Genomic DNA, 12996 nt, shown 5'->3' on the forward strand with positions numbered 1-12996 from the left:
TATATATGGCATTTGCCAGGCGCAGTGGCTCACACCTGTAATCCCAGCACTTAGGGAGGCAGAGGCGGGAGGATAGCCTGAGCCCAGGAGATCAAGACCTGCCTGGGACTATAGTGAGACCCCGTTCTTGGGGAAAGAAAAAAAAAAAAGAATATAGGGCATCCTAAAGACCAACAACTGTGATTTTTAAATGCGCTATAGTGAAATACCATCTAAGCCTCTGAAATCCTACTTGGGAGTGAAAGTTCACCTTGCTCTTTTAATTTTCTGGATGTCTTCCATTCTCTTGGTATTCTCACATCAGACAAATGAAAGCTACTTTTTAATTTTAAAAATTATTTGGTTCCTTTAATTTTAAACTGAATAAATATGTTTTTCAGGAGAACATACTGTGAGTCCCAGGATTTACTACTAAGTTTTTATCCCCTGACAACCTATACAAAATTTTGTCATTCTCTCAAAGCTTGTAGGCTTCTTAAGTACCTAAAGTATGTGTAGGTGTTCAGAAATATTTGCCAAATGAAAGAAGCAAAAGAAACTCTGGTCGTTGGATGCTGTCTCCAATCTTAGGGTTATTTGTAGACATTTTCAATAGGATAAGACATTAGTGAATTGCCCCTCCGCCTGCCAAGAAACTTTTATTATACAAATTTGATACAGAGAGTTTTGTAACTTTTACAGCCTTTATAGCAGTTTCTTGGATTTTGTTCTGTATATCACTTAGTATATGAAGGGAATTTGAGACATCTCCAAATTTATTTCTTGTTCTCTACTAATCAAATCACGTGTCAGTGCTTTCAACGTTTGGCCTACGCTGTGTTTATAATCCATAAAGGGTATATATTATGTAAGGCAGAAAATTAGAATCAAAATATTTCAGATTATTTTTTTCTAAACAGACTATATATTATCAATAAATTAGTATGTATTGTGCCTTGAGTTTTAAATTGGAGAATTAACAGTGCATCTATTTTTATTTTAGTCAGATACTCAATATGGCTGATATGTATGGACTAGAAGGATTAAAAGAAGTAGCAATCTATATTTTAAGAAGAGATTACTGTAATTTCTTTCAGAAGGTAATTATTGAGCCTCAGAAATCTTTTATCCAGTGCGTTGTCATCCATTATTACCTACTAGATTTTTAACTCTGATAGTAATAGTGCTTTAAATATTTAAAATATTAAGTAAATTTAACTAATGAGAACTCCAGTTGAGAAATAATACATATGGTATGCTTGCAAAAATCAGAAACTAATTCAAATAATTTTAAGTAAAACAAAATTGATGGGAGGGCAGGTATTGAGAGGAGGTAGGAGTATCCTGTATAATTCAAAGGTGCCCAGAGTTCGGAACTAGGAGAAAGGAAGTTAAGAACTAAGGTTACTTTCCCATTTATCAAAGGGCTACACAGTGCTTTATTTGTTCTTACTCCTGAAAGTATACTCCTTCCTTCTACCATTTCTCTTTATAGCAGGGACTTGGGGTGGAATGTAGTTCTTTTATGCCAGTCTCTTCAGGTGACCTATGGATACTAACTAATTTTAATTTTAGTTACTGCAAAGGTAAGTTAAATGTCTAAAGAGCTCATACTATGCATTTCGAAGCCATTCATACATTATTCTTAGATTATCCATTGTTTTAATACATTCTGCGATTTTAGGTTATTTTTATTTTCTTATTTATGCTTGTCTATGTTTTTAAAATTTTCTACGAAGAACAAGTATTTTATAATCAACTAAAACAAATCTAACTTTTTACATCATCTTTCTCTTTTACTGGTGTTTGAAGCAATAATATACATTGTGTGAATTCTAATTAGGTGGTTTTAATAATGCTTAAATTTAGATTTTTGTTTCGGGTAGGTCTTTTTCTACCTCCCTACAAGTTGTAGGTGCGGAAGCAGCCCATGTGCTAAATGAAAGCCATGAACAACTGGGTCTAGTACCACCACTACTACCAACCCCACAAGGTTTACTGAGAAATAGTTAACCCCTCAGCTTTCTTTAACAAACCATTCACTTCAGCCTCTGTAAGTAAGGGCCTTGGAAGAAGGAGGGCAGCTGGTGGTGTCCTCAGCTTTGTAGAAAGTGAGGAATTCTGGTGAAAGATTCTTCCTTCTTCATATGTCCCCCTTATATTTCCAGTCAAGTGAAAGTTAGGGGGATCCAAGTAAATCACAAAGATTAAAGCTGGAGAATATCTGCAATAAGGAGTTGTTGTCTTCTCATCCCCTAGATGAACATTAACTATATCTGTAAAACCATCCCACCCTGGAGCTTCTATCAAAGACAAAGAGAAAGTGATAATAAATTTCTTAGGAGAGCTTGGAATATGTCTGAGAAGCCAATGAGAATGTAGTTGAGTGAGGAGATTTCTAAAGAGAGAAGACTTGCTGGAGAAGCCAAAACTAGCCTTGGTGTAAGGAACTTCAGTTACTGTCATACAGAGAAAAAAGTATGAGGATTCCACTCTGCACCCCGGTTATACATGGTCCACAGGGAAGGAGGAGGACCTTAATGGTTTCATGAAAGTTAGAGAAGACTGATAACAGGGCTAGATGACACCGTGTCCCGCTTGGGGAGGTATTGTGCATCATGAGCCACTTAAAGAGTTCTTATCCACTGAGAGCCCAGGTTGAAGCTTGATCTGCCACTAAAAGAGCCATTATATCAATAAAGGCCTCCAGTATCTGAATTAGAACAAAGCCAAGGATATCTCCCTACTACCATCTTGGTCTCTGCTTAATTACGTAAGGTGACCAGAGCCATCTATAGTCTTCCGTACGAATTTGACCCAGAAAATGGAGGAGCAGGAGATCAGACCATGCACTACTCCCTATTTCACATTTCAACCATAAATCTAGTCAGCAATGGGGAGGGAGATATTTATATCAGATACGATGAAGAGATAGGTGTTAAAATAGTACTGTGCCGCATTTCAATAACAATAGTATCCAGAAAGTATTGGAATCTGCCTATAGTTTCATTAAGGGATGGGAAAAAGGGGAGATTTGACATAGCATGGTTGAAAGCATTAGTTGGGAAAATAAGAAGTCTCATGTTAGTATTTTTGAGCTGAGATTCTTCAGTAAGCCAGTTAAAGCTTATTTAAGAGCTTTAAAAGTTGTAAAAATAATCTTTTATGAGTAGTCTTTGGATCATTGCCTCTATTTTTATTTTTTAATATGTGGATGAGTGTATTGGGTTATATGCAGCTTCTTGTATTTTACTTTCAATAATTCACTTTATTTTAAAAACAAAAGACATTTGTTTATATTATTAATAAAACAGAAAATGAAGTTTATTTTAAATTATCAGTATGCTGTTTTGTTGAAAACTTTTTTTGCTTTTATTTATTTATTTGTTTATTTATTTGAGACAGAGTTTTGCTCTTGTTGCCTAGGCTGGAGTGCAATGACATGATCTCGGCTCACTGCAACCTCCTCCTCCCAGGTTCAAGCGATTCTCTTGCTTCAGCCTCCCAAGTAGCTGGGATTACAGGCGCGTGCCACCCCGCCCAGCTAATTTTTTGTATTTTTAGTAGAGACGGGGTTTCATCATGTTGGTCAGGCTGGTCTTGAACTCCTGACCTCAGGTGATCCACCTGCCTCGGCCTCCCAAAGTGGTGGGATTACAGGTGTGAGCCACCGCGCCCAGCCACTTATTTTAATGTTGTCTATTTTGCTGTGGTAACAGATATTTGAGAGAACAATTTCTGGTTTTGTTGACCTAATCTTTAAAATTTTTGCTTTATATTTCTTAATGTATATTTTTATAAATATACTTTTGAATGTATATAATTTTGAACTTTTAGTCCTTTTTTTTCTTTGTGATGGAGTCTCACTCTGTCACCCAGGCTGGAGTACAGTGGTGCGATCTCAGCTCACTGTAACCTCCGCCTCCCAGGTTTAAGCGATTCTCCTGCCTCAGCCTCCCCAGTAGCTGGGACTACAGATGCATGCCACTACGCCTGGCTAATTTTTGTATTTTTAGTAAAGACGGGGTTTCACCATGTGGGTCTCGAACTCCTGACCTCAGGTGATGCACCTGCCTTGGCCTCCCAAAGTGCTGAGATTGCAGGAGTGAGCCACTGCGCCCAGCCTTAGTTCTTAGTTATGCACATTTTTGGCTGTGACTTAAATATCATAAACTTACAATAATGTTACACAGTAATACAAATATGGGTATAATGTGATGGACCACTGGTCCCAGAACTCCTAGCAAGCTAGCTTCAATAATTTCATTAGCTTCACAATCCTGTCTTTTACACAATTAAACATTTTTGACTTCATTTATAGGATTTTGGTAGGCTTTACATTTTTTTTTTGTCACCAATTAAAAATATACTTTAGGCCAGGTGTGGAGGCTCATGTCTATAATCCCAGCACTTTGGGAGGCCAAGGTAGGAGGACTGCTTGAACCCAAGAGTTTATGACTAGCATGGGCAACAGAGGGAGATCCTGTCTCTACAAAAAATTTTTTAAAAATTAGCCAGGCATGGTAGGATGTGCCTGTGGTCCCAGCTACTCAGGAGGCTGAGGTGGGAGGATCACTTGAGCCCAGGAGTTCGAGGCTGCAGTGAGCCATGGTCACACCACTGCATTCCAGCCTGGGTGACAGAGCCAAACCCTATCTCAAAAACAAACAAACAAACAAACAAAATACACACACACACACACACACACACACACACAGATATTTTATATAACTTAAAGTATCTCCAGTTATCTCAAAAGGATCTTAATTGTTTAAATTGTTAATATGCAAAGCGAAAGATTTGCATTCAATTTCTTTTTTTTATTGTTTTTTTTTTTTGAGATGAGTCTCACTCGTTCAGTCACCCAGGCTGGAGTCAAGTGGTGGGATCTCAGCTCATTGCAACCTCCACCTGCCTCCCAGGTTCAAGTGATTTTCCTGCTCAGCCTCCTAAGTAGCTGAGATTACAGGCATGCACCACCACACCTGGCTAATTTTTGTATTTTTGGTAGATTTGGGGTTTTGTCATGTTGGCCAGGCTGGCCTCGAACTCCTGACCTCATGTAATCCACCTTGCCTCAATATTCCACAGTGTTGGAATTACAGGTATGAGCCACTGCACCTGGCCTACGTTCAATTTTTTTAATACTAATATAACACTTTTAGTAGAGGGGTGTTAGAAAATCAAATAATAGTAATTCATAAATAAAGAATTGGAAATAACTGACCTTACCAGAAGGACTATGCTGGAGACATTTTCAAAGAAGATTTTGCTCTTCTCTCAGAGAGCAGATCTTCAGAAGTACACATTTAGAGACTAGATATACAAATTAGCTGTTTGATGTTCTTTATTAAGTGTATAAAAAGAAATTAAACTCTTCAACCTAATTGAGAAATAAATGTGCTTAGAAATGTCCAAAACATGAAAATACATTGCATGGGCAATACATAGCAAAGATATGTAACAACAGGAGAAGTGAGTTGTTTTCCCTACTTGTATCTACATTTTATTTGTTCTCATTTATTATTTCTGTATATGTACTTTTAAAAAATACATTATGTGGCCGGGCGCGGTGGCTCCCACCTGTAATCCCAGCACTTTGGGAGGCTGAAATGGGTGGATCACCTGAGGTCGGGAGGTCGAGACCAGCCTGATCAACATGGAGAAACCCGTCTCTACTAAAAATACAAAATTAGCCAGGTGTAGTGGCACATGCCTGTAATCCCAGGTACTCAGGAGACTGAGGCAGGAGAATCTCTTGAACCCGAGGGAGGTTGCAGTGAGCCGAGATCACGCCACCGCACTCCAGCCTGGGCGACAGAGTGAGACTCTGTCTCAAAAAAAAATATATATATATGTAATTATGATCTAACTAAATTCTTTTTATCTGAGATCAATATAGGGCCTCTCATTGCACAATTACTTTAATTTGTATTTATATGTTAGGAAGCAGATTAGACCATGTTGTTGTACTGCAATGTGATGTGCTAGAAATTATTATACCACTTTTGCTTTAAAAAAGATATTTAACCTAAAATAAATTAGAATAAAAATTGTGTGCATTCTGGCAGGCAAAAGAGTTCAAATTATATGCCATAAAATTGAAAGTTGTTAGTGACACTTAGTTTTAAAGGAATTACAGACTTTTTAACAAAAAAAACTTAGAGCATTTTTAGGTTCACAGCAAAATTGAGAGGAAGGTACAGAGATATCCTACATACCCACTTCCTTCTACACATGCATAGCTTCCCCCATTGTCAACATCGCCCACTGGAGCGGTACGTTTGTTACAACTGATGAGCATACAATTACACATTATTGTCCAAAATTCATGGTTTGCAATAGAGTTCGCTATTGGTGTTGTACATTTTATGGGTTTATACACGTGTATAATGGCATGTATCTACCATTATAGTATCATAAGGAGTGTTTTCAGTGCCCAGAAATCCTCTATGCTCTGAGTGCTCATCCTTCCCTCCCCATTAACCCCCAGCAACCACTGACCTTTTTACTGTCTCTGTAGTTTTGTTTTTTCCAGGGTGTAATATAGTTGCAATCATATAGTATATAGTATTTTCAGATTGGCTTCTTCCACTTAGTAATATGCATTTAAGATTCCCCCATGTCCTTTCATGGCTTGATAGCGCATTTCTTTTTAGAGCTGAATATTTCATTGCACAAATGTACTACAGTTTATTTATCCATTCATCTAGTAAAGGACAACATGGTTACTTCCAAGTTTGGGCAGTTATGAAGACAGCTGCTATAAACATTCATGTTTAAGTTTTTGTATAGAAAGGTGTTTTTAAGGAAAAAAATAAAGACTCTGACTAGAGCTTATTTGTAGCCTCAGTACCAGCAGAAGTTAATTTCAGATAAAGGGTTAAATATAGAAAATAAATTTGGAATTTATCAGATTTTGAGTTGTATGTGTTCTGCAGTTTAGGTATATAAATTGGATTATCTTTATGAACCAAATATTTTTAGCCTCTGTAAATTGAAAAAGAATAAATGTTGTGTTTTCCATCAATTTTAGCCTGTTCCCAGAACATTGACGTCTGTACTAGAATGCCTGATTATTGCTCATTCAGTTGGAGTGGAAAGTCTTTTTGCTGACTGCATGAAGTAAGTTATGTTAAGTCGTGCTGATACTATTAATTTAGGGATTTTGTTTTTCTATTCTTTAATTTTGTGGGGAACTTTAGAGTTGGCCTGTTTTCTTGGACACAATGTAAGTAAGTAGCTTAGTGCTGTACTAGTTTCACCACTAAATAGAGTAATAATGTAGATATTACTGAAGATACTTAGGATCATTTTATCTTAGCTGAGCCACGGTTAATTATGTTAAAATCTCTGCACATGGGTTTAAAATACTTGTTTACAGGAAAGAGAATATAAAGTCCATTTTAGAGTTCATAAAATCAATAGTATTAGTCAGGTCATATATATATGTACAGTTATGTAATTGAAACCAAAATATTGACTATTATAATGAAAAACATTTTAATTTCTTTAACTTGATATTCTTTGATTTTAACAGGTGGATTGTAAAGCATTTTGCAAGGTTTTGGTCTGAGAGAAGCTTTGCAAATATACCTACTGAGATTCAGAAAAGTTGTCTTAATATGTTGATTCAGTCCTTAGTAAGTATAACCTGAATACTCTTTTGTGTGTGTGCCATTAAAAAGTTTATTCAGTTTTGTATAGTACTTTCAGTGATTGAAATATAAATGTAAAATATTATAAAAGCAAGAAGCGTGAACCAATTCAGATAACCTAATCCTAAGATTCAGTTCCTTTGAAACCACTCTCCATACCCAGCTCATCTGTCAGGGTTCAAACTGAGAAGCAGAACCACCAGGATGTGTATATTGATTCATGAACAAAGCAGATATGGTGCCACAGAGAAAGGCTTATGCATTGGTTCAGTAATATCGACCCACTCACCCAGGTGGATCTGGGTACAACAGTGAACCTCTCAGTGGTACCATTCTTCAAGGGAATCAGCCATCTACCTGGTGGCAGGTTGATTACATTGAATCAGTTCCATCCTGTAAAAGGCAGTGCTTTGTTCTCACTGGAAAAAAACATTGCTCTGGATAGCAATTTGCCTCCCTTGCTCACAATGTTTCTGCTGAAACTGCTATCCATGAACTTACAGAATGCCTTATCCATTACCATGATATTCCACACAGCATCACTTCTGAATAAGGAACTCACTTACCAGCTAATGAAGTATGGAAATTGGTTGGGCCTTGCTCGTGGAATTCACTGGTCTTAGAAAGATCCCAGTCATCCTGAAGCAGCTGGGTTGATAGTAGGTAGGAAAGGCCTTTGAAAACTCAGTTACAGTGCCAGCTAGGTGGCAATGCCCTGTGGGGCTGGGGCAGTATCCTCCAGGATGCAATACATGCTCTAAATCAGATTTTGATTTATGCTGCTATTTCTCCTCTAGCAAGGATTCATGGGCCTAAAAACCACAGTTTGGAAATAGGTGTGGCACCACACACAATTACTCCTAGTGATTCAGTAGCAAAATTTTTGCTTCCTATCCTCCCAACTTTAGGCTCTGCTGATTTATAAGTCTTAATCCCCAAAAGAAGAATGCTTCCATGTGGGGACACAAGTAATGATTCTGTTGAACTGGAAGTTAAGACTGCCCTCGTATGGCCACTGTAAACCCACAGGCAAAGAAGGGGAATTATTGATAGATTGAGCCTATTAAGAGGAAATTGAGTTGCTACTACACAGTGTGGGTAATGTAGAGTACCTCTGGAATGCAGTACTCATAGGTTCTATGAGTAAAATCAATAGAAAGCTGTAAGAACCCAAGTTAGGCAGTGCTGATGATGGCCTCGATTTTTTGAGAATAAAATTTGGGCCACCCTTCCAGATAAGAAACTATGAATAGTGAAGTACTTGCTGAGGGCAAAGGGAATATGGAGTGGTTAGTAGAAAAAGATATGTAAAAATAACAGCTACAGCTATGTGAGGAATTAAAGAAGTGAACACTACAGTACTGATACAAACGTTCATATTCCTTCTTAATATATGTTTGTCTATATATTAATCAAATATTTTTGTTTCTCCTACTGTCTCATTCCGCATCATCTAAGATAAGACATGTTAATAATAGTTAACTTTGTATCTACATATTTAAGTTACAAAATATCAAAGAAAACTGTGAATCAGATTGAAGGAGAATGAACATCCCCTGAAAACAAAAAAAAGGAACTCATATCCTGTCTTTTAGAAGGAAGGGGTTAGGATGTTTGTTGTGTGGAGGGATAGTTGTATCATGTTAGGTGGAAGCATGACTGTTATTTTCTCCATTTGAGAACTAAGTATGGTTTTAAGAGATGTGTATGGTTTTAAGAGATGCCAGGTTGACAAGATGTTGACTGTGTAACATGTTAGTTTCACTAGGGTCAACTACACTTCACAGAATTTCCTTCTTGTATGTTTCTAGTTAGAGTGGCCAAAAGAGACAATTTTGTGTGAAATTTGGAGGACGAGAGTGAAACAGCAGCTGTTTTTGGCTTTTATACTAGGAAGGTTGGAACACTACTACAGTGTTCATTTACGCTAGGAAAGTTATTTACTGGCTCACTGCAGTCAGGTCTGTAACTGTTCTTCCTTGCCCTATATCCTTCTTCAGCTTCTCTTACCCTGTGCCAGGTATATGTCTAGCTCCATAATGAAAGGCACCAGCATCTCCTGCAGGATACCCATTGCATCCAGGTTGGAGGCAGTAAGACTGATGTGAGTCCATCCTTGTCAACCAGCTGATGCTCTTGGGTGTCAGTTTGTTCTCACTCTCCCCAACATTACATCTTTCCTCTTCTCAACTGCCTGCCCTGTGGAATTCAAACTACACCATCAGATACAAAGGCTGTTTAAGCAGCTCCTACAATTGTGTAAGGTCAACTCCCTGTAACAAATTTCTTTATTCAATAAGTCTGCACTTGATGTCATTGATGGGTCCTTGGAATCTTAGAATCTTGGAATCTAATTTAACTTTAAGCAAAACAGTGTATAGCAAAACTAATTTTACTGTATATAGACTAATGGATATGAACAAGAGTTAAGTTCCTATGGCATATTTCTGGTCACAAAAAGATCATCAGCCTTCTAGTAAAGACCTAAGACACTTCTTATATTGAACATTGAAGTAAATGTGAGCTATACATACATTTCAGAAATATTAATAAAAACAAGGTAATTATTTACCCAGTTTTTGGTGAATCCGTGAGTGGCAGTAGTAGCAATGGTGGGTTAAATCAAGGAATAAATGTTTGCAAAGCAAAAATTGTAAAGAACACCTCCTACTATATGCAGTTCCAAAGCAGTCACAAATATGGCAGGCTCATTGAGTGTTTTTATACTGCATCGCTTATTGTCATATATTTGTATGATCACCATATGCTTTATGAATTTTTACTTTACAATAATTTGTATTCGTTCATTTTCCAACATGCTTTTTCTGGTTTCAGTTGTGGGTGGCTGGAACCTGTCCTTGCAGCTAAAGGCCCAAGGTTGGAACCAAACCTGGACAGGATGCCATTCCAGCGCAAGGTGTACTCACAGCACAGAACACTCACTTATACTGGGACATTGTAGAGACGCCAGTTCAGCTAATGTACACATCTTTGGGATGTGAGAGGAAACTGGAGTGCCCAGAGAAAACCCATGCAGGCATGGTTAAAACATGAAAACTCTACACAGACAATGGCCTGGCCAGGAATCCTTTTTTCCCTTATCAACATTATAATTAAACAACAGTAAACAAAATGACATTATTCACGGACCTCTTATGTATATCTAAATACCTCCTAGTGGTCCCGTGAACCCTGAAGGATAACATCAGACTGGGTTACATAGAAGATACGTCGAAATCTAACTGAGAAAACACGTGTAGGATATCAGCTGTTGAGATACCACTACAAAAAGTAAATGTAAGGCTGGGCGCAGTGGCTCCTGCCTGTAATCCCAGCACTTTAGGAGGACAAGGCAGGTGGATCACCTGAGGTCAGGAGTTTGAGACCAACCTGGCCAACATGGTGAAACCCCATCTCTACTAAAAATACAAAAAATTAGCTGGGCGTGGTGGTACATGCCTGTAATCCCACCTACTCGGAAGGCTGAGGCAGGAGAATCACTTGAACCCAGGAGGCAGAGGTTGCAGTAAGCTGGGATCATGCCATTGCACTCCAGCCTAGGCAACAAGAGCGAAACTGTGTCTCAAAAAAAAAAAAAAAGTAAATGTAATTCTGTGTTTTAGCTAATGAAGGACTGTGTTGTATTGTTGCTTACTGTTTTACATTAGTTTGTTGGTCAATGAATAGTTAACAAATTATTGGCCCAGCCATAGTTTAGTTCAATAGAAGAGGCAGGTTCATTTACTAATGTAGTAGTAGTACTGGCATTTTTTTTAATGATTTTTTTTTTCAATAGTTTTTGGGGTACATGCAGTTTTTGGTTACATAGGTGAGTTCTTTAGAGGTGAAGTCTGAGATTTTAGTGTACTTGTCACCTAAACAATGTACACTGTACCCAATATATAATCTTCTATGCCTCACACCTTTTCCAACCTTCTCCCCTCCCTGAATCCCCAAAGTTCATTTTCTCACTGTGTATGTTTTTGTATTCTCATGACTTAGCTCCCACTTATAAGTAAATGGAATAAATACAGTATTTGGTTTTCCATTCGTGAATTATTTAGAATAATGGCCTCCAGCTCCATCCAATGTCTTGCTGCAAAAGACATTATTTCATTCCTTTTTATGACTCAGTAGTATTACATGTAGTACATATGTACCACATTTTCTTTATCTGCTCAGTACCAATATTTAGTGGATTTTTTTAGACTTATAGAGTTCCACAAAATACTTTTTTTTGTGAAATTTAGCATAAGACAGGTACTGTTGTCTCTACTTCACATATGAGAATAGAGAATCAAAGAGTTAAGTGCCTTGTTCAAGTTCCCAAGACAATAAAAGACAAAACCTATCTTAAAACCAATTGCTACCATTCTAAATATAATACGATAAGTGCTCCATGTGAGCAAAGCTTTTTTTTTTTTTTTTTTTAATGTGTGGGACTTGACTTCAAGAAACTCACAAATTTGTGGAAAAATAGGCATTTAAACAACTAAGGAAAATACAGGGTAGACTATGATGAGTACAAGCATTAAGTTACATGTCAAATCTTTACCATTGTAGCCTCAGCCTTAGAACAGTGCCTAGCACATGTTAGCACTCAGTATATATTGTCAAATAGGTAAGCAAGTGAATTGTATAACTTAGAATTCAGGTGTATACATAGGATCACACAGGTTAAATCTGACTGAAATAATGAGAGAATTAATTTGAAATGAACCTGGTTAGAGGACAATTTTAAAATAAGTAGGTTAGGGCATTCCTGAAAGACTAAAAATGTGACCAGGGATGTGGAGTCTAGGTAGTGTCAGTATTCTGCTGTAACTAGAATGAGAGATGAGTCTGGGGACAGGCTAAAGATAGATTGGGAGGGATTTTAGCTGAGTATCTTTTTAATGAGTTTGATTTTTTTTTTTTAAACAAGTGGTAGATATATGATTTTAATTGAAGAATAAGCCCATCAAACTATGCCTCTCCCAATGCTATACTCTTTTATTTTAATTTTATGGCTCTAATTAGGTCCTTGTAAGCTTTGTGGTGAATACTTGACTTTTTCTTTCAAGACAGATGAAAAGATAAACATCAGAACAGCCAAACATCCAGTTTGATCAATAGCCTCTGGCATCATAGTGATTATTCTCAAAATTTGTCTTTCTTTGTGGATAATCAGGTTTTAAGAAATACTAATTTAACATATTTGTCATATTCTATTATATAAGTAAAATATGTTTAACTTTATTGATGGAAAATAGAGTATTTTAATTTTCTCAAAATTCGAAGTATGTTACCCAGAAAGAGTATTTTAATTTTCTCAAAATTCGAAGTATGTTACCCACAGACAATGGCCTGACCAGGAATC

At 37.1% G+C, this 12996-nt stretch overlaps 1 protein-coding gene across 1 annotated transcript in view; it reads left to right on the forward strand.

Annotated features, from left to right (window-relative positions):
- BTBD8 (BTB (POZ) domain containing 8) overlaps positions 1–7675 on the forward strand; it is a 59605-nt gene extending 51930 nt beyond the window's left edge. Inside the window, exons 7-9 of the mRNA XM_011973517.1 lie at positions 983–1079; positions 7016–7104; positions 7520–7675. Of these exons, the coding sequence (XP_011828907.1) occupies positions 983–1079; positions 7016–7104; positions 7520–7637 (304 nt within the window). The 3' untranslated portion in view covers positions 7638–7675. The remainder of the gene's footprint in view (positions 1–982; positions 1080–7015; positions 7105–7519) is intronic.
- Positions 7676–12996: the final 5321 nt, after the last annotated feature.

This window comes from Mandrillus leucophaeus, unplaced genomic scaffold, assembly GCF_000951045.1.
Source record: "Mandrillus leucophaeus isolate KB7577 unplaced genomic scaffold, Mleu.le_1.0 Scaffold1001, whole genome shotgun sequence".
NCBI lineage: Eukaryota > Metazoa > Chordata > Mammalia > Primates > Cercopithecidae > Mandrillus > Mandrillus leucophaeus.